Source organism: Sturnira hondurensis, unplaced genomic scaffold (assembly GCF_014824575.4).
Source record: "Sturnira hondurensis isolate 20B ecotype Veracruz unplaced genomic scaffold, ASM1482457v3 Scaffold0021143, whole genome shotgun sequence".
NCBI classification, from domain to species: Eukaryota; Metazoa; Chordata; class Mammalia; order Chiroptera; family Phyllostomidae; genus Sturnira; species Sturnira hondurensis.
This window is the reverse complement of record NW_028093774.1, coordinates 24,159,660-24,181,578: the sequence shown is the minus strand read 5'-3', so window position 1 is coordinate 24,181,578 and position 21,919 is coordinate 24,159,660. Positions and strand designations below refer to the sequence as shown.

Below are 21,919 nucleotides of genomic sequence, written 5' to 3'. Positions count from 1 at the left end.
ACCTCATAGGGTTATTGTGAAGATTAATTTGCTAGCATATCATAAATAATATCTAATTATCACCTGCTATTATTATTATTATTCAGACTTCAGGTCTGGCTCCCAGATCCTTCTGTAACCAAGGATGAATTCCTTGGTTTTGCTGGGTGTTAGAAGGGAGATCTTTCCATCCTCATGTGATCATGAAAACAGAGGGCATGCCATTGCTTGGCTCCTGCTGATTCACATGGCAATATAACCTAACAAATAGGTCTTAAAATTCAGGGTGTTACTCCACGTAAGTAGCCCTGACTTCCATGGACAAGGGGAGAGTGGTGTGACGACAGCAGTACCTTCGCTTGTCTTTGGCCAGCCTCGTGCGTGAGGACACTGATCCTATCATCTGGCCTGGCATCTGCTGCTCACCAGAGAGAATCACAGAGCCAGGTCTGACTGCCTTTCTGGGTGGCAGCGAGATTAGAAATGGCTCTCAGGGAGTCACACTGAGGGAGAAAGAGAGGCTGGCTTTGCTGTTTGCAGCAACCCATGTCCCATGCCCATCCAGGAGTCTTTGGCCAAAGCTTGGCAAGCCTGCTGCATTTAGCTGGGCCTCTGGGTCCCAAGCTTGCCCTGGTGCACTGTTGGTTGTAGGCTGGGAGGGCTATAGTGGTAGAGGGGCCGGGGGTTGGGGGTGGGAGACACATACCTCTCAGCCTCAGAGATGGCTTAAATTTTGAGGCAGAGCTAGGGCAGGAAGCTGTAGACACTTGCCACTCACCATGTAATTTGGAAGGGAGGGGGAAATCTCAGAGCAGAGGAGAAGAGGCCCAGGGATCCTTGGGGTGGGAGGAGCCTGGGAGGCCAGGCCTGTCACATCACACCAGCTCGTTCTGAGGTGGTGCTGTGTGGGAAATGCCACAGCAGAGATGCTTTCCTCCACAAAGAATTGCACTGCGCTGGATGCTGGGGATGCATTCACAGGCAGAATAGACATTTTTCTTGTCTTCACAGGGTCCTGAGTTGGGGCTCCCATTGTTAGTCAAAGCCACAAATCAGTTCATCACCACAAACTATGTTAGAAGCCACGAAGGAAAAGTGGGGTGTGAAATACAAGGGCACCCAGCCTCACCTGGGGTAGTCAGGGAAAGCCTTCCAGAGATGATGTGAGCCAAAATCTGAGGTAGGCGTGGGAGAGATGGGAGAAGGAGCAGTGTGTCCAAAGGCCTAGAGGTGGAACCAATGTGGCTCCTCTGGGGAAGAAGCAGTTGGAGCGCCTGACTGGCAGCAAGCAAGGGGTGGGAGGCAGAGCAGGAAGTGCTGAGGCCAGAGAGGTGCCCTGGGGCCAGAACACACAAAGGCCGTGAGACACCACTCAAGGACAACAGGCTTGGTTCCCTTCTCTCTGTCTCTCTCTGTCTCTCTCTCTCTCTCTTTTATTGTTGTTCAAGTATGGTTGTCTCCATTTCCCCCCCACCCCAGGATCCCCACCTCCCACCCTTGATCCTACCCTGCTTTGGCTTTGTCCATGTGTTCTTTATACATGTTCCTTGATGACCCTTTCCCCTTATCCCCTATTATACCCTCCTACCTCCCCTCTGGTTGCTGTCAGTTTGTTCTTTATTTCGATACCTCTGGTTATATTTGCTTGCTTGTTTGTATTGTTAATTAGTTTCCAGATACAGGTGAGACCATATGATATTTGTCTTTCACCACCTGGCTTATTTCACTTAGCATAATGCTCTTCTCTTCCATCCATGCTGTCACAAAGGGTAGAAGCTCCTTCTTTCTTTCTGCTGTGTGATATTCCATTGTGTAAATGTACCATAGTTTTTTGATTCATTCATTCACTGATGGGCACTTAGGTTGCTTCCAACACTTGCAACACTAGGGTGCATAGGTTCTTTCAAATTGGTGTTTCAGGATTCTTAGTATATAATCCTAGCAGTGGAATTTGTGGGTCAAAAGACAGTTCCATTTTTATTTTTCTGAGGAAATTCCATACTGTTTTCCATAGTGGTTGTACCAGTCTGTATTCCCACCATCAATGCACTAGGGTTCCCTTTTCTCCACAACTTCTCCAACACTTGTTGTTTGTTGCTTTATTTATGATGGTCATTCTGGCTGATGAGAAGTGATACCTCATTGTGATTTTAATTTGCATCTCTCTGATGGCTAGTGATGCTGAGCATCCTTTCTTATGTCTCTGGGTCCTTGATATATCCTCCTAGGAGAAGTGTCTGTTCAGGTCCTTTGCCCATTTTTTAATTGTATTGTTTGTCTTCCTGGAGTAGAGTTGTGTGGTATTGGTTCTCAGTATTACTTTCTAATAAATAAAACTTCCCGAAGATGGAATTTAGAAATTTCCAGGGAGTTCCTAATTTGGGAAGTGCCAAAAGAGATGACTTGTGATCATCTTCATGGGTGGAAAAGCAGAATGACTCGATGGTAAAAGCTTTGATTTGACTTCTGGTCAGTCTTGGCTCAAATTCATCACTTACAGAAATGTAACAACAGGCAAATTACCTCTCTCTAAGCTTCCTGCTTTTTAAATCTGCAAAATAGATGGTTTCTATTTCATAGGGTTGTTTGGAGGATTAATGAGATAGCTCCTGCATGTGAATCACTTAGCACAAGTGCCTTCCTTGGTTAGACTTTGTAGCTGCTTGGTGCCCTTCCACTTCTGGGGTTTAATAACTGGCTTTGTTCTGGGCTTACTGAAGCAAACCAGTATGGTAAGTCATGGACTCACCCCCGATTTTCTTGCAAGAGTAACCTCTATACCCTTTTACTTTTTTTTTCAATCTAGTTTCTCATAAGTGACCGCGACCCTCAGTGCAACCTCCACTGCTCCAGGACTCAACCCAAACCCATCTGTGCCTCCGACGGCAGGTCCTATGAGTCCATGTGTGAGTACCAGCGAGCCAAGTGCAGAGACCCAGCCCTGGGCGTGGTACATCGAGGTCGATGCAAAGGTGAGTGTGTGCATCTCTGTCCCACCCAGGAGAGGTGCCTGAGCACCACAGCTTCTGGCACAGTGCACCCCCTGGGGGGGGCAGTTTAGAATGGGTCTATTTATTCAGTGTATTATCCTATCTCCCCACCCTTTCTACCAGAGAATATGAGGAGAACTGGTCTACCTGAAGGTATGAGCACTTTTCTGTCTTTCAAACACTGTCACCAGGCTCAGGCTTAGAGAGAGGCCCTGCTGCGTGGCTAGTGCTGTTTATTTGTTTTTATTTTCTAAATGGAGATGCTTCAGATAGCAAGACATTGTTGCTGGCTTATGAATAGGGGTTCTAAATTTTTGATTAAGAGATATGTTTTATTTTTTTTGTCTACCCACATGTTTAAAAATATTAATAAACATTTGAGACATTTCAAAATTGGGAGATGCATTGTAAAAATCTAGATGTTTGTTCTTCTCATAAAAAAACTGGAAGCTTTGAGAATGTTTCCTCCCACAAGGCAACACATGGCTAGAGCAGAGTAGCAGCTACCTTCTCTAAAGGGGACACGTTCTCCAGTTTGTCACAGTCCTCAGCATTCCCTATGGTGTCTCCAAGCTGAACGATGTCCATAACATACCCAGCTCACCTCTCTAATTTATGTCGCTTTCCTATACCCTGTGGATATCTGGATTTGTGATTCTACACTGCTTAAAGCCATGAAAGGATCCTGAGAGGCTAAGCAGGCCACTCTAGAGCCTCTGATTTTCCAAAGAAAGTGCTTGCCATTTGTGAACTATAAAACATCTTTGAGGCCCCTTGGACTAGCATGTTTTTTAATAAACCCTGTGAACAACAATAATAATGGAACGATTTTTCCTGAGTGGGGTAGGGGTACTTGGGAGAAGAAATAAGTAGAACGTGGTATAAATACAACCCTCCACTCTCCTAAGAATAGCACTGAAGAAGACGAGGCAAGTGGCACTAGCCACTGCCCCTGTGTCAATAGAAAAGTCCTGGCTGTGTGGGCTCCCCCATGGGCCACAGATCTGGGGTTTTCTCAGCACTCTTAGACCAGGCAGCTATTTCATTCTGTGGCTATGCTATGAAATCCAAGTGAAGCGAAAAATATGCTCGGTCCTCTCCTGATTTCAGATGCCGGCCAGAGCAAGTGTCGCCTGGAGAGGGCTCAGGCCCTAGAGCAAGCCAAGAAGCCCCAGGAGGCGGTGTTTGTCCCAGAGTGCAGTGAGGATGGCTCCTTTACCCAGGTGAGGCCATGGCCGGGTCTCCCAGGCCGTTTCCTGGATTGAGACCGAGGGGGTAGGGGACTGCTTAGCATGGGAAGGCCCCTCCAAGGTCTGAAAAGGCATATGCAAGTCTGAGCCAGGAAACTGGCATGGCATGGTCCCCATCCTCCCTGCTGGCCCTCTCCATTTTTCTCTTCTGTCAAATGGAGGCTGATTATTTTTTCTTATCCTTGCCAGTTTCCATGGGCAACCCTGGTATTCCCTTCTCTGTTTATTGCTACCCCTCTGTGCACCCCTTCTGCCTACCCCCAAGTCCTCACATGAGGCAGGGATCCCTTTGAGTACAAAGGGAGCTGTGGTTCTTGGACTACATGTGGGATGTGTGTGTGGTGTGCATGGTGTCTCTGTGTATACACACATGTGCATGCACACTAATGTGTATGCATGCACACAGATTTTAAAATTTATTTTCAGGAAGTCCCACCTCTCCTCCTGCCCTGGTTAGAGCTTTGTGTAAAAGTAACCCTGGCTATGTAAGTGTTGGCACAGACTATTTCTAAAACAGGCGGGCAGCATGAGACAATAGGGACAATAGGCTACTCCTTCGGAAGCTTTTAGGCTGGAGGTGGGACACAGCCTGGGGGGCAAGAGGCAGCTGGATGAAGGCACTGTTGAATGGAACTGGGGAAGGTCGCTGGGCAAGGTTGAGCCGGCTACGTGGTTGAGCATGATCCGGGGCCTCGACTCCCTCTGTGCAAGAGAGCGGAGCTGGACAGAAGCAAAGGCTTCAGAGGTTTCAAAGCTTCCCTGTGATTCTGAATCAATGAGGCAAAGGGCATGGGCTGGCCTCTGGTCCCGTGGCTTTCAGGTTTCCTTTTCAGGCTGGGCCTGGGGGATTGCTGGTTTCAGACTGACCCTCCAACTTGGGAGGAAATGTGGAGGGGTGGTGGGGAAGTGATTGGACTTCCTATTTTTAAAAGTTCCCAGCTGATTCAAATGTCCACCTGGGACTGAGGGCCCCTGCTTTAAACTGACTCTGGCTGCAATCCTGTGAAAGGTGCTGTCACTCATTTTCTCATTTAAGCCTCTTTCCGGGCCTGTGAGGTAGGTACCATTATCCCCACTTACAGAGAATGCAACCACAGCGGGATGCAGAATGGCAGACTGGGATGCAGACTTAGCTCCGTCCCGCTCCAAAGGCCTCCATGTTCCGCTGCTCTCTGAACTGGCAGCTTTGAAGGAGATTCTGAAGTGGGGACTGACAGAAGGCAGTCTAGTGCTGCAGTGCTCTGACCCTGGAGCCAGCCTACCTGAGCGTGACTCGCAACTCTGACCTCTCAAGCAAGCCATGGAGCTTCTCCAGGTCATAGTATCCTTATGTGAGAAATGGAGATTGCCTCCATCATTATACATAATAATAATTGTTATTATATTATACATATTATGCTACCATTATTTTTGCTATCATTAATAAGTATTGCTATAGCTTACCTTGTAAACTTGTGACGAGGGTTAAATGAGTTAAGGCCAGTAGTGCACTTGGAGCACATAACTTGCTGTGTAGATATATGTCATTATTATCATCATTTCCCCCATCACTACTCTGGTTCTGCCATTCACATCTTCCCCGGATTTTCTGGATGATGCCAGTTAAGGAAAATAAAACCTTTTGTTGAACCTCCCCAGATTTGAAAATTGATGAGCTCCCTCATCAGTTTGTTTATTATGTGGTCTAGTGAAAAGAATGCAGGTGATCTTTGTATATGGGTTCAAGAATTCATGTATAGGGGAGAAGAGCAGGCCTCTCTCAGCTGAGTTTGGGGCCGAGACAGGGTAAAGGTCACAGGGAGGAGGCAAAATCTTTTCCCCCCTTTCTCTGGGCTTGTGCAATCCTGAGTGTGTTGCTTATGAGAATGGGTGACCCCTGCCCTCCTGGGTTTGAAGTGTTTGCTGGCTCGTGACAGACAGCTGCGGGCCAGCTTTTGTTTTGGCCAGGCCGGGCCAGGCCAGGTGGTGTTTGCTGGGAGAGGAACTTCCAGATTAGTCAGGGCAGGATTGCTAAGTGAGAGGGACCCTGAGGTTCAGCAAAGGTTGGATAGACAGTCAGGAACCCCCTCATTTGTTTGACATGCTAAGCACTGCCATGTGTCTGCAGGCTCAGGGTGGGTCACCCCGGTGGCTGCTGGGCAGCCAGACAGCTGGCTGGTCCTTGTTCTAGTGATTGAAATGGATGTGCTTTTCCCCGTGATCAAAGACACTGCAGTAACTTCACAAAATGAGGTTGTCTCTTGGAGTGTGTGTCAGTTTCACTGATGGGCTCCCAAAAGGCTGAGGACAGAATGCTTTTCTCCCTCTCCCAACTTCCCCTATCACTTAGCTGGACTATTTATTTATTTATTTATTTAAAGACCAAAACCCAGAGATCAGGCATGTTGCTCTAACATTCTTTATAATATCAATGTGTATGTATTTGGTGTTAATAACATATGTTTGCCCTGTGAATTATTATAGTAATCCAGTCTTGAAGCTGATGGAGGCAGTGAAGGGATCCGAAAGAGACCAAGTTTGTCTGGAGTAGGGCACAGCTTGGATCACGTGACTGGGTTGGCTTTAATGGGGCTCCTGTGGGAAGCAATGGTCTCTGTTTTCTTCTTTGTTTCCCCTTGTCCTCTTCCCTCCAGACCCTTCCACCCCAACTCACAGAGCAGAATAGTTGGTGCACATTAGATACATCTGATTTTTAAAAACATTGATACCTATTGAGTCCACATCCCAGACCATTACATCAGATTCTGGGAGTGGGACCCAGACATAGTATTGTTTCAAGCTCCCAGGTGATGCCAGAGTTTGGTCAAAGTTGCAAACAGCCCACTCTTGTCAGGGCTTCACCCACCATGGTCTCAGTTGCATCACTGGAATGTGGAGTTAAGCCCGGTGGCGACCTGTTGAGTAACACTGAGGACTATGGCCTTTGTTCTCTGCTGTGGCCTTATCTGGTTTCTCTTCTGGATATCAGGAACGTGACTCCTGACATCTGTTCTACCAAGTTCTCCGTAAACAATTGTGGGATGCCGGAGCTGATTCCCAGAGCCACTGGATCACCCCCACCAGGAGACTCTGGCTGGAGCTTGTCAAGCTTGCGCATGTGAATGATAGTGGTGGCGACTTGGTGCTAGGCACTGAGTTTTACACCCATTAATCTCCTCTAGGACCTTTGGAGATAATTATTAATACCCTTATTTGGAATGGAAACCTGAGTTTCAGAGAGGTTGAATAACTGGTTCAAGGTCACTGAGCTAAAAAGGATTTGCACCCAGCCTGCCTAATGTCAAGGCCTGTGCTCTTACCTGTTCTGTGCTACAGAAGGGTCCTTGGTGTCAATGTCATTCATTGTCATCACAATTGTTATTCTAGAAATCCCCTCTCTGATGTGTGGACTAATCAGTCAAGTAGACATTTAAAAAATCCTTTTGATTATGGAAATTTTCAAATATACGAAAAAGTAAAAATAATAATGTAATGGATTCCATGCACTCATCACCCAGTTTCAACAATGATGGACATGGGGCTGATTCTGGTTCATCTTATTCCATTGGCGTCTTCCACCCCAAACTGGGTTGCTTCAGAGCAAACCCCAGACACACTATTTTTTCATCTCACAACTTGGAGCTCTCCTGTGTTCTGGGTTAAGTGCTGGTTGCTCTGGGGCAATTTGAGAAATGTCAGGGAGCTTCCATGCAGAAAAGATGTGAAAACATGATAAAGTAGCCAGCATATGAGATCATACACGTAAAGCTGGTTATATTTCACATGCCCATTTACAAATTGGTAATTGAGAATCCTGACTGTGTTTTATTGTTAAGAAAAAATGTATAAATTCAAAATTTTCACATAAAAATCACCTTAAGCCAAACTAAAAGGTGAATGACACATGTTAGCCTTAATGGCAAAAGACTAATGTTATATAAAGAGCTCTTACAAACTGGAAAGAAAAAGATTCTAATAGAAACATGGACAAGAGATATCAACAAGCAGTTGACACAATAACAGTAGCCAATAAGTGAATGTGAATGAGGTTATTTTCCTTAGTGATTAAGGAAATACAAATGAATATAATGATGTGCCATTCTGCTTACCAAAAGTGGTAAAAATTAAAATATTCAGGCTTGAGTGAAGGGAAAACGCTACCCCGAGTTGCAGTGGGGAAGACAAATTAGCACTGACTTTTTGTGTGACGATTTTGCCATACGGGTCAAAGGTGTTTAATTGTGCCCATATCTCGAGCCTGAAGTTCTACTTCTGGGAATTTATTCTAAGTACATAATTTAAAATAATGTACAAGTATTTAGCCACAGGGATTTCCAAGTTGTGCTGATAGTCACAAAAATTTGGAAACAACCTAAATACATAATCATAGAGAATTGCTTAAATGAATTATGACAGCCCCAGTATGCAGTGTGTAAAATGATGTGTTGCAGATGTGTACATATGTGTATGTATGTTAGGGACTTCATTCATCAAATAACTAAAGAGCTGTTTTTACTTTTTTCTAAATAGGAAAGTTATATACACTGTGTAAAAATGAATTCTGACAATACCAAAATACTTAGGTAGGAAGGTAAAACCAGGGGTTTCATCTTCCTGAAATAGGAACAATGACGTCTATAGCCCTCTAGATTTATTTTCTTTGTGTGTACTTATTAGTTAGGAAAAAATGGTATAATACCATACATCATTTTGTAACTCTTTCTTAAACTAATTATATTGTGGACTTATTTCCAGGTTAATCACATGTACCTTTACCTCTTTTTTTAAATGGCTGCCTTGTATTTCATTGTACGAATGTACCATGAATCCTGGAAATTTGGGGACTGTGACTTTGGGGCACTGAATATTGGGTCAGAGGGGCGGGCACTTTTTAAGGCATTTTGTGCATGTGACCGAACTGCCTCCTCAGCAGTGTTGAGCCACAATGTGGTTGATTAGTGGTGGTTGTGAAATACATTCCAAGCCATCTTAATTTTTTGTGCAGATGGATTTTAGTGCTAATAATATTGTTGAATATAAAACACCATTTGTAATGTTACTTTGATGTGAAAAAATATATTAGGTTTTCCATCTCTGAGCTCTATGTTCTAGGTACTAATGCTTTTCCCATTTCTACTTGACTAGTCGCTGTTCCCCTACCAATGCACACATATACATACCCTTTTATATCTGGAAGTAATTTTTCTTTTTTTTTTTCCATATAAGGTCCTAGGAACTGTAGTTTCTCCTTCATGATGCTTTGCTCTGAAGTTGGAAGCACAAAGAAAATGTGCTATGGCTTTTTGACAAAGTCAGTGAGCTCCCCTTAACTGCATTTCTGTAACTCTTACTGTTGTACTTGCCAAACGTAGGGAACTGCAACATGTTTCCTAAGTACCTGAGCAGGGCTTGATGTTCATTTTTAGTTCCTCCTCCTCCCTGTCCCCACAGTACAGAACTGGTCTTCCTGAAGTCACCCCTGCAAGCTTGGGCCATGTGACCAGCTCGCCCTGGAAACAAACACCTGGCTTTACCACCTGGGCCTTCCTCTTCCAGATCCCCATCTAGTACAGAGGTATCGGTGATGTTAGAGACTGGGAGCCTTTGTTGGCTTCAGCTGATTAAGCATGGACTGGCTGGAGTGCTGAGCATCCTCATCAAGTGAAGAGATCTGTCCTATCTTTGATGAGGCTAGAGGCCCCCAAAGAGCCCAGAGACTCAGGACACTCCAGCACTAAGACCCTAGTTGCATCTATATGCTGGAGTGTTCTGAGCTTCTCCAGCCCATTGGATTCCCCCAAACAGAGCTAGTTTTGTTTGTTTCACTTAGTATAATCTTCATTTGTTGCTTTATGTGGTTGCTGTACTCAATGAGTTCTTTGAGCCTCCTGAATTCTGCATCTGATAGGTTGGCTATCTCCATTTTGCTTAATTCTTTTTCTAGGGTTTTGTTTATTCTTTCATTTGGGCCATATTTCTTTGTCTCCTCAATTTGGCAGCCTCCCTGTGTTTGTTTTGGTATATTAGGTAGAGCTGCTTTGACTCCCTGTAAAAGGCACCCCTCTAGATGAATGTAGCTTCTTTAAATCCTTCGTTGTTGGACTTCTATACAGTTCAATTTTCTGACAGTTCTGGGTGTTATTTGTTTTGAGATTTAGTTGTAATTCCCTTTTGTGGTTGCATGGGGAGGCAAAGTGTGTCTATCTACACCTCCATCTTGACGGGAACCTCCCTAATGACTATGGACACTGAGCGGTCTTTTTGTGGCTTTTTGGCTATTTGTTTATCTTCTTTGGAGAAATGTCTATTTAAAGCCTTTGTCTATTTTTACATTCAGTTACTTGTCTTTATTATTGAGTTGTAAGAGTTCTTTATGTATTCCAGATACAAGATCCTTATCAGACATGTAATTTACAAGTATTCTCCCCCATCCTTGGGTTGATATTTCACTTTTTTGATAATGTCTTTCAATGCACAAAAGTTTTAATTTTAAGAAACCAAATTTGTCTACTTTTTAAAAGCATACCTAAGAAACCATTCCCTATTTCAAGGTAACAGAGATTTACTCCTGCGTTATAAGAGTTTTATGGTTTTCACTTTTACATTTGGATTGGTGATCCTTTTGAGTTCATTTTTGTACATGGTGTGAGGTGGTACACGTACATGTCTGGTAATCCCAGCACTATTTGTTGAGAAGTCTGTTCCTTCCTGCCTTAAATTGTCATGGCACCCTTGTTGAAAATCAGGTGACCATAAATATGAAGGTTTCCTTCTGGACTTTCAGTTCTATTCCATTGTCTACATGTTTATCCTTATGTCAGTACCACACTCTCTCTATTGCTATAGGTTTGCAGTAAGTTCTGAGTTTTCCTTTTCCTTTTTAAGTGAATGGTGAGATGAGTGTTCTTCTGCACCCATGTGTGGGGACGATGCCAGCTGCCATCACTAGGAGAGTGAGGAGATTCACAGGAACCTGTAGTCTGCACTGTGACAAATATTAGTGTCCTTGGTTTGGTCTTTGCAAAGGAAGGAAAGGGTGGGGAGAGAAAGGTGCAAATGCGGAGTGGTAAGAAACGCTCTAGAATCACTAGAGAGCTCTCTACCCTTGACAAGCAAATATTTCTTCTTTGAATCTATGAGCAGGGAAGAGGTTTCTTTTTCAAATTAGAAACTGGGGGTTTCAGCAAGTCCTGATGCCTTAGAGAAGTATTGCTGCCTGTGTGAGTCAGGCACTGGACTGGGCTTCCTCCTCTCCCTACAGTGACATAGCCTCTGTGGTCATTAAGGTTCTGAGCACATCAAGATTTGAAAAGATGTAGAAACGGGATCCCTGGTGAGCACCAGCTAGCTGCCAGCTTCCCACGGGGGCTCTACTTCTTGCCTTCCAGTGGTGGTCTACATGACATGTAATTTGCAGTGAATATACACAACCGCAGTTATGTTGTTATCAAAGCAGACTTTAAATTTGTAAATGATGCCGGAGACAGGGCCTCATTCATCCCTATGCAGAAAGGACTTGTCTAGCAAGGGACTCATCTAATCTTCTGCATATAATGGGAGCCACCACTCTTGTCTTTTCAGTGAGAGAACTGGCACCCCTGGGGTCCCCCGTCAGGTGCCGACAAGTGCATTGAGATGCAGGTGGATGGAGCGTGCTTTGTGTCAAGGACACTGGATCCATTGTGTCTTGTCGGGACTTGCCTACCCTGATCACTGCTCAGTCCTACTCTTCAATGGCTTTTCTCCTGCTGAATGGCTACTGAGCATCCTTTCCCAGGTTGGCTGGCCTCATTTGCTCTGGAGCAAGCATACAGGGTCTGGGTGCTTCCCAGGGGGCATATACTCTGGTGAGGCTGTCCCCGCAGTTGGTCTATTGTGGAAGTGAAAGAAGCAAGCTCCAGGAGGTACATGCAGCTGCTCTTCCTGCAAGGGGGTGCACTTGGTGGGGAGGGAAGGACAGAGGCCTGCTTCTCTGGCCTTCCTGCTGCCTGTGGGAATGGGGAGGCTCAGTGATGGGAGCTTCAATGGCCACCTCTGTTGTTCTTTTTCAGACAACAACAACACTTACTTACACAGCACTTAACTACATGCCAGGCTGTTTTACATGTCAGGCACTTTAATAAGTGCCTGATACATATTCACCTACTCAATCCTCATCATGACCTGTGAGTTATTCAGTCCTCAGTGTGTCTTATGACACTATTATATGCCCAATTTTCAGATGAAGCAATAGAACCCCAGAGAAGCTGACTAGCTTGCCCAGGGTCACACAGCTTGCAAGTAGTAGACTCGGAGTCAAACCCAAGCATCTGGCTGCAGAGTTCTTGGCCCTCATCATTGCTGTCTATGCCTCTCTAAAGGACATTGCATCTTTTAAAGTGATGGTGGCTATAGCATAGCCAGAGGGTGGGGACTCGGGTGAGTCAAGCTGGGAAATTATGTCCCATGAGGAATATTCAAAGCCGCCAGAAACATTTGATTTGGAGACTGTAAGAACCAAAGGATGAGGGGTATGAGGGGGAAAGATGCCCAAACGGATGCAGGAGTACCATCTTTGGATGTCTGTCTGGATGACAGACAGTAGTTTTTTAATGAAGAGCCGGCACTGAGAAAAATGTATAAAGGCTCAGATTCTGACTCAAAATGCACAAGAACATTTCACAAGTAGAGTGTTTCCCAGATGGAGTGTCTGTGATGCAAAGAGGGCATAACTGCCTATCCTGGGAAATGGGTAAACGGGGACCGAATGGCCCTGAGCCCAGGGTGGGGAGGCAGTGCCACTGCCCTGGGGAGAAGCTTAAACTGAAGACTCCTGGGAGGCAACTTGCACACTTTTTAGGATTTAATGAGGTGGTAGCTAATGGTCAACCAGGTGGGCATGCACACAGTAGGCCCACAGCAAACACTTACTCAGGAACCATCCAGGCACAGCCATTAATACCCACATTTGGGCCTATTGCCCCTGCACTGTGTGTGCATACAACATGTTGGGTGACCCTGCAGGTCAGTCTACTCAACTCTTTTGCAGAATTAAAGGGATCAGATGTTTTTCCCATGTCAAAGTAGAGATGTAATAGGAACACAAGAGGGAGATATGAAGGCAGGAAAACTGAATCAAATGTGAAGTCAGATACGGGAAGCCTGAAAGAGCTCCCGCCTCCTGCAGGCCACCCTGGTGCCAGCACCAGCCAGAGTGTCAGGTTCTGGAGCTAAGCAAAGCTCCTACACAAGAGGGACTCTTATTGGGCATTTTTGAAAACATAAAAACATATTTGATTCCCCTCCATCACCCATGGAAATAAAAATGAATGAATTAGGTATCATATTTGCTCTTTACAAAACCTGGGCCATTCTAAGCACTAAACAGAGGGTCAGAAGTCAAGAAAATAAAGCCCATTGAATCCCTGAAGCCCTGATACCCAGATTTTAAAAATATCTTAAGTGTGTGTTGGGGGGGGATGGTGTTCATACTTTTTGGAAAATACAAAAAAAAAACCAGGTCTTCATCATGTACTTGGAAGCATGATAGTAACACTGACAATTAAGTAGTAGTTGTACATTTCCACCTTACTCCTAAGCAGCAAAAGTTCAATTTAGAACAGTGTTGTAAAATCACAGAATTTTAGGTTAAAGGGGACCTCATCTGGTTCATCAAGTATCTGGTTCCTCTTCTCCTTTCTTTCCCTACTGTGCCCCAATCCAGGGCTCAGGTTCCACTGATAGTTTCTCACCAAGCGGTCATCTAACTTTTGCTTGATTGCCACCAGGGACAGGAAGCTTATTACCGCCAACAACAACATGCATAATTTATTTTGGGACGGTTTAGTTGGAAAGTTTTTCTCTACGGTGACTTGAGAGCTGTCTTCCTGTAATTTCCATCAGATGACCCTGGCTCTAGCTGAGGGACTTTGTAGAATCCACAGAAATCCCACTTTCCACAGAAAAATTTGAAAACAGACACCATTATGTCCATGTGCAATCCAACAAATATTTTAGCCAACGAATATTTCTTCCTGCCCTGGCATAAATCCTTAGTTCTATCACTCACTCCCACATCATAGGGACTCCTGTCTCTTTTTCCTCCTGGCCTCTCTCTTCTGAATTCAATGCGCAGTGCCCTTTCCCAACCTGGAAACGAGGTTTCGGATGTGGTCATAAACAGGCTGTGGAAGAATGGGACTTGCTCTCGTTCTACATACACCTCTCCCCAGTATGGTGTTGGCAGCCACATCATACCATCATCCATTAAAACACATAACCAACAAAGAATCCTCATTTGGGAGGATTTGACATTGAAGAGTTATCCTGCTTCCCTGTCCCTCCTCCATTACACTCTGGAGGATGACATAGGTGCTGTAGAAGGAAAATCCGTCATTCCTTCACAGACAGTCCTCCCTAGGCCTGGCATGCAGCGGGGGACAGTGTTTACAGCCAACAAGGGTAGCTGTGCTTTGAAGCTTTGGCCTCCCTCCTCCCCACACAGGGGGAGGGGGAAAGGATGAAGTCACTGTATGCCGAGCGCCTACTCCACACCCAGCACAGCTTTAGATGCTTTATCCAGGGTTGGGCAAAAGTAGGTGCACCATTGTGAGTACGCCAACCAGTTTGTTGTTGTCTTATTATTTATTTATTATTGTATAATTTTCCATATGAACAACTCTAAGCCTACTTTTGCCCCCACTGTGTATATCTTACTTCATTCTGTCTTCTCAGTGAAGGTGGACACCATTAGCCGTATTTCATAGATAAGCTCAGAGAGGTTAAATAACTTTACCAAAGTCACAGTTTATGGGAGAGAGGGTGTTTAAATGTAGGTCATTTCGGCTCCAAAGCTGATTTTCCTCCTGCATCTTGTTGCTTCTGAGCCAAACCTGACTGAAGATGAGGAGAGCATTTGTGGGATAACCTTTCCCAAACTGAGGACAAAACATGCTCATGCGCGGTAGACCAGAAGGGACTCCCTTCTGCCCCCACCCCCACAGCCTTCTAGCTCTCCCCCATGGGTGAAATCACCCAGAAAGTTAATGCTGCCATCACTAGATCCATGAATTAGAAGACCACATGTCATCAGAATGCCTGGGCTACAAAAACTGGAAAGCAGTGTGGCCACAAGGCTCCTTGTTCACACAGTCCTGCCTAGAAAATGTTGTACTTGTTTTTTGAGTATTTCATGATAATTGCCAGAAAGGGTGGTGTGAGAAGTTTCCTTTCAAATAGTGGTTCTTAAAGGGTGGTCCCTAGATCAGCAGCCATGGCATCACCTGGGAACTTGTTAGAAATGCAGATTCTCTGGCTGACCCCAGACCTAATGAATCCAGAAACTCCGTGGGTGGGGCCCAGCCACCTGTTCTCATAAGCTCTGCAGGTAAATCTAACTACATCCAATAAGCCCCATTCTCCTGTAGCTTCTGATGGAGAGACATGTTCTGGGGGCCTGGAGACCCAGTCTTCCAGCAAGAGCCCCTGGCCCCCCTGGGAAACACAGCTTCTTAAAGTTTCTGTAGGGAATGCCGACAAAATGAAAATGGCTCTGCTCTGGAACAGAATGATCAGCTAACTTTCACTGTGCACTTGTCTCATCTGAAGACTCTGCTAACCAATTTGGAGCAACTGGCTGATTAAAAATAAAAAGACAGCCTCATATTTCCCGCCACCCAAAGAGACATAGCCACATGCCTTCTGCTTTTAGTTTAACTTTTCCCCACAAAGAAATGTTCAGGTACACGGTAGTAGTCACTTCACTTCAAGTTTGGTGTTTGCTACTAAGGATTCTCAATCAAACCTGTCTCTTTGCATATGGTTCACATTTTCTATTTTACAAAAGAAGCACAAAGAAATGGGGCGGGGGAATAAAACCAACGGGGGAGAAGAGGCTGTGTCTGGGAGGGAATCCCAGTGGTCAATGAAGGTCTGAGGCAGTTCAATATATATTTTTTTCAAACAAATACAGAGCTTGAGAAAGTGTTACAAAAAGGGGGTGGGGCCTGCTGTAGGTAAATTATTTCAAGGATAATGAGTGAAACGAGAGCCTGATACCCAAACTGTAGAAACGTAGGTCTGGGAGAAGCAAAGAAATATGCCAAGGCCCTGAACTTCATTATACTGCCTCTTTTTTTTAAGCAAATTTCTGAGAACATTAATACCATGAAATGTGCCCCACACAAAATTAAGGGAGGGTCCCACAGTTAAATAAGTTTAGGAATTATTGCAAATGATCGCATCCCCTCAGAACAGTCACAAATTGATTTAAGGCTCTGAGACGTCCCACTGTGGAGACCTCATTTAATTTCAGTTAACCCAATGCTTCCAAAGTTATTTGGCTAGAGAACCTCCACATCCCCCATAATTCCTAGTGACACCTCACAGGACATCAACTGCGTTCATCACTGTATCAAAGTGGCAGAAGTGGATGAGCTAGGAACAGAGTAGAAAAGTGGGCACGTGCAGGAAAGACTGGTCCCCTAGGGAAGCAGGGGACTCTTCAGAGGAGGGAAAGCAAAAGTCCAGTGACAGAGAGGGAACTTTGGGATGTGAGGTCTGACCCCATCTGAGGACCACCCCCAAGAACAACCAAAGAAAAATAGGCCTGCCATTGGGTGCAGCAGAGGCCCCCCTGTGGTCCCCCAAGTAACTCCAGGAAACACCTCACTGGAGCTGGAGCAAAAGCCTCTCTTCCAGCTGCCTCCTTGATCTGAATGATTTGTCCCATAGCCTCCTCCTCCCTCCCAAAGAGTTCCATTTGCTGGAGATTACGGGCACAAAGAGGCAGTCAGTTCCCTCAGACGCCCGTGTACCTGCTCCCTGCCACAACGAGTGCTGGTGGTCAGGCTGCCTTTCCACCTCTGGCCTTGTTCTCCTCCTTGGTAAAATGTCTGGGTGTGACTGGTGATCACGTAAGTTTTCTCCAGCTCTGTCTACTCTGAGATTTTATGAGAGTCTGAAGATGGGGGTCTGAAAACCTACATTGACATGAACTAACTGTGACACTTGAACAAATAACCTCTGCTCTCAGTGCCTCTGCTGTGCACGCAGGGCGACTGAGGCCCAAATGAGGTAACGCAGAGATCACCGGTGGTGATTGAAGGCTACTGGAAAGTGCAGTAGAAGGTGGCGATCTCCGTGAGGGGCATGGGGCATGGGGCCGTTGCTGTCTGGATGCGCTTGTCCTCTCTGTTGTTTGCGGTGCTGTTCTCCAGTCACCCCTGGGTGTCCTCTGTCCCCGGAGCTGCTGTGTGCTCCGTTCTTCTCTCCTCGGAACTCACTCAGCCACATCTGCCTGGTGTCTGGGAGCTGGGCTAATGTTGAGGTTTAATAGGCTTAAAATAATTTCAGATTTTGTCTTAACCTGGACAGAAGCTGACCCTTAGTATACCACTGGGCTGTTTATCCAAAGGACTTCAAGCCAAAAATCTTAAGTATATGAGTCAGAGATGAAATTTACTTGCCTAAGAACATGCTGTTTTAGAGTACCTTTAGGAACACCGGTTACATTCAACAGTATAGTTACGCAGAGACTGACCTCACTCGGGTCGATGAACAAACACAATTTGTTAAGGAAGGACCCATCACTTGACATTCCAGCCTTCCTGGAATGTTTGAGGGTGGGATCTGTTCCTCCGGGGCCAGAACAGCGCAGAGTTTTGAGAAGTGCATGGTGGGATACTAGAAATGGCCAATTAATTACCGTGTTAATTCCTCTTGGCCCATGTTCTTCCTGTAGATTACCGTATTTTGCTGTGTATAACACGCACTTTTTTGCCCAGATTTTTGAGGGAAAATTAAGAATGCACATTCTACATGGGCAGTACTAATTCTGTATCTGTATAAATGTTTTTAATATTTATTTATGCTTATATGTTAAAAGTGTAACTCTAGAAAGCAATGATGATATCTGTATGCAAAATAATACCCTGGAATATGATAATCAGTTTTGTTTCTAAATATAAATAAATGAAAATGGAATTAAAAATTAAAACAAAAGATTTTTTCCTGAAAGTTTGAGCCAAGAATGTGGGTGTGCATCATATACAGAAAAATACGGAAATACAAAAATACAGATTAATCTGTGGCTGGGGGTGGGGGAGGTAGAACAAACAATAAATAACTGATTTATTAATTCAAAAGAATAATTAAGTTTGCAAAGAAGGAGGCTAACCTAGGTGGAATTTACACCCTGATATGTGTACACTACCAATTCTATACAATTGATATTCTGATCATTTTTCCGCCAGAAGCCTTACTTCTCTCCTCTGAGTGCAGTGAAAGTGTTGCTATATAACCACCTTTCCCTTTCTGCACGGAAACTTTTTCAGACTCTTTGCTGATTTCACACTGCCCCCTCCTCTGTGGCTGGTCAGAATAGGATGGTCTTTGGTTCCCATCAGAAAACCTGGCTGTGCCCTTTTTGAGTGCATAGTTTGCTTAAAACTAACACAATGATACAATAGTGTAGCTTAACTATTTGAGTGCATAGTTTGCTTAAAACTAACACAATGATACAATAGTGTAGCTTAACTATTGTAGTGTAGGGTGCTTAACTGTGTGAACTAAGTGCTTTATTTTCATTATCTAATTTAATTCTATCAACAATGGAGTGATTATCTCCCCTCTTCAAACAGACTTGGGCAGTCTGAGACTCCATTCCACTCAGAAGCTGTTCGAGGCTGCAGAGGGTTAGAGAGTTCAGGGGTCAGGTGACGGAAAGGTTCGCGAAGGATGGTGGGCTGCTGTCTTCATGTAACTTCTTTTTCTTCAGGAAAACATCTTGAAATCTCCCTGAGACAATTTACAGACACCCTTTTGATTGAAAACTGGGTTAATTCACTTGGGGCTCTTTCAAGGAAGGGAAGTGACTTTGCTGGGCCCCTCCCCTGCAGCACACCTGGGGCAGGTGTGCCCAGTTCTGTGTGCTCCAGTCCCCCGAGGCAACAGTTTCTCGTTTGGTTCCAGTTTTCTAGGACTTGGAAGCAGCTCCTAGCCTGAAGATTGTGCAATCTGGAGTCTATTCCTTAGAGCCTGGTCCAAGGAATATGCTGAGGGCCCCAGGGAGAAAGGGGCTGTGTTTGGGCCTGTGGGCCTGGCTGGGGGCTAGGAGGTAGTGTCCAGGTGTCCTCAGGGATACAATGGGCATACTCAGTGACCATGTGGCCCTGGGGACCCTTGGAGCCCAGAGGTCAGATTATATTCCTTGAAACAAAGCTTTGGGCTTAAGCTCGTAGTCATGCATTTAGTTCTGCCCCTACTGGCCTCGGAGGGGGCTCTGCATCCCTGGGAGGAGGGGGCTTTCCATCCAGCAGTTCTCTGCGGCCTGCTTGACCACAGTGCCCAGCTGTATGTAACAGGCAGCACCGGGCCAAAGGCACTGGCTTGGGTGTGGGGCTTGAGCGGTGCCATCCTCAAGGAGAGGGAGGCTGGCCTTGACCATGGGAGCCAAGGGGCCTGGGAGTGAGTCAGTGTGGCTGCCCAGCCCCAGGGACAGGTTTCCCTTGAGGTGATTATTGGCCAAGGAGGAGAAAGCAGCCAGCCAAGCCCTATTAAAATTCCGCCGTCAGTGGCAAGAAATCATCTCTAGGAACTCTCCCCTGCAGGGCTGACAGAGTCTGAAGGGGTATAATCCAAGATTCCAGCAGCACTTCCCACCCAAGCTTTGGGAGATTATTAGGGGAGCTCTGGCGTGGGAGCAGGCCGGCTGGCTTGCCAGGCATTTCTGACAGAGAGGACAGCAATCACTGCCACAGCCACCCTGCATCCAGCCATCACCCCTGCCCAGCACTGGACTCGCACTGTTTGTTTACCTCTTCAGAGCCTTCCAGGCTTAGCCTTATTATTCCCATTTTATAGACGGGGCTCACAGAGGTAAGTCTGTAACTGGCGGGACCAGGATTCAAACTCAGATCCGTCTGGGTTTCTTTCCATTCCACCATCGCGCCTCCTCAGAAGGTAGCGCTGACCTTGTGTGAGCATCTGGGGCAGTGATCCTGGCCAGGGGATTGTCTCTGTGACATAAGTGGGAGTGGAATGTGGCACTGAGGTAAAAGGCATTGAGTATTGTTTCCTTGTTTGGACAGGAGAGGTAAACACCTCTTTTATATACAGAATCATACTGGTAGGAACAGGATGCCCTCCATCTTCTTCTCATCCTGATTTGGGGGTTAGGTCCACGGGGAAACAACTAGTCTCGGGGAAACTATGGCATTTGGGATCCACACAAACATAGAAGCCTTCCTCACTGATAACTTCTGGGTGGAACCCAGGCCCTCAGATCTTTCTTTCACCTCCGGCTTCTCGGAGACATCAGCGCTCAGGTTGTTTGCTGTTACTGATTATCCTCCGTTTCAACATGTCCTCGATCCCAGCAGGCACACTTCCTTGCACTTCGATATCTCTGCAAATTGGCACATGTCTTGTCAATGAAGTCTACATTTGTGTGCCGGGACTGTTTAAATGGATGGTACAATTGTAGACTTGATGGAGGCCAAGATTGAGAAAATATGGTAATTTATACATTTATTCAACTCATCAAATTCTTACAGTAAAAGTTAGGCATTATGCTAGATGCTTAGAATACAGAAATAATCTGCATGTGGTCCCTTGCCTTTGGGAGATCACATTCTAGGGGGAAACAGCCTAGATAGAGGAGCGGCTATAGCTCATTGTGACAGGGCTCTGAATTTGGGAAACCAGCATATGTGGGGGATCAGAGGAGGGAGGGGAGAGGGGAGGCCAGGGCCACTTTGCAGAGCAGGTGTGGCACCAAGAGGGTGGGAATCCGAAGGGATTAGGAGGGGGCCACTGTGGGCGGTGGAGCGTTATTCCAGACAGATTGAATAGTTGGAGCAAACGAACTGCAGGACCATGAGAAACCTGGACGTGCTTGCAAGCTTCAGAGGGTTCACTGTGGCTGGAATGGAGAGTATGTGTGGAGACCTGGTGTACAATGAGGCTGGGGGAGCAGGAAGGGGGCAGATCAGGGAGGGCCTGAGGGCTGTGCAATGAGCAAATTTGCACGGTGCTCGAGGTCCTGCATGATGGTAAGTTTCATTTCCATCCTGAGCCTAGCAAATCACTCAGGGTTTCAAGCAGGGGATGGATGCCCTGATTTGTGTTTAGGAGATCTGTAGAAAGCACTGGAAAGAAGATGGCGGGGTGGGAGGAGGTGGATAGAGTGGCAGCAATTGGCAGAAAAGGAAGAGTAACCTGAAGTGAAGCAAAGCCTCGTTTTCATTTACTGTTTCCTATCAGACAGGGTGGACCCGGTCATGGAGGCTTGAGCAAGGTCACACAGTGGTGCAGAGGGGCACCTAGAACCTGCAGGCACAAGTAATCTTGTTCTTACCTTAATCCCAACACATGGGCCCTTGTCTCAGGAGGACCACCTGAGCAATAGGCAGGCAGGTGAATGGATGCTGGGGAATGCTGGAAAAAGAAGAAGAGCTTAGCTCTTGTCTCTGCTTGTTAAAGAAGGGTCATATCAACCTACAATGGTGACAGTCTAACTGGTACTTGCCCAGTCAGTTTACCAATCAGAATTTTTTGCAGTTGGATGGGAGTGTATGGCAGTGTTTAGGGGGGACATGTGTCAGTGTCAGTGAGAACTATCACAGGAAACACATACTGGATGTATCTAAGTGTAAGGTATTCAGAGTCAAAAGTCATAAGAAAGAAATAGATACATTTCTGTGGTTTCACATGGGAGTCATGCAGAAAACATAACATACCAGG

At 45.6% G+C, this 21,919-nt stretch overlaps 1 protein-coding gene across 3 annotated transcripts in view; it reads left to right on the top strand.

The window, feature by feature from the left end:
* Nucleotides 1-21,919, top strand: part of SMOC1 (SPARC related modular calcium binding 1) — a 133,666-nt gene that overhangs the window by 59,563 nt on the left and 52,184 nt on the right. For all 3 annotated transcript variants that reach the window (XM_037031554.1, XM_037031553.1, XM_037031552.1), the window contains exons 2-3: nucleotides 2,786-2,951; nucleotides 4,080-4,192. In XM_037031554.1, the coding sequence (XP_036887449.1) occupies nucleotides 2,786-2,951; nucleotides 4,080-4,192 (279 nt within the window). The remainder of the gene's footprint in view (nucleotides 1-2,785; nucleotides 2,952-4,079; nucleotides 4,193-21,919) is intronic.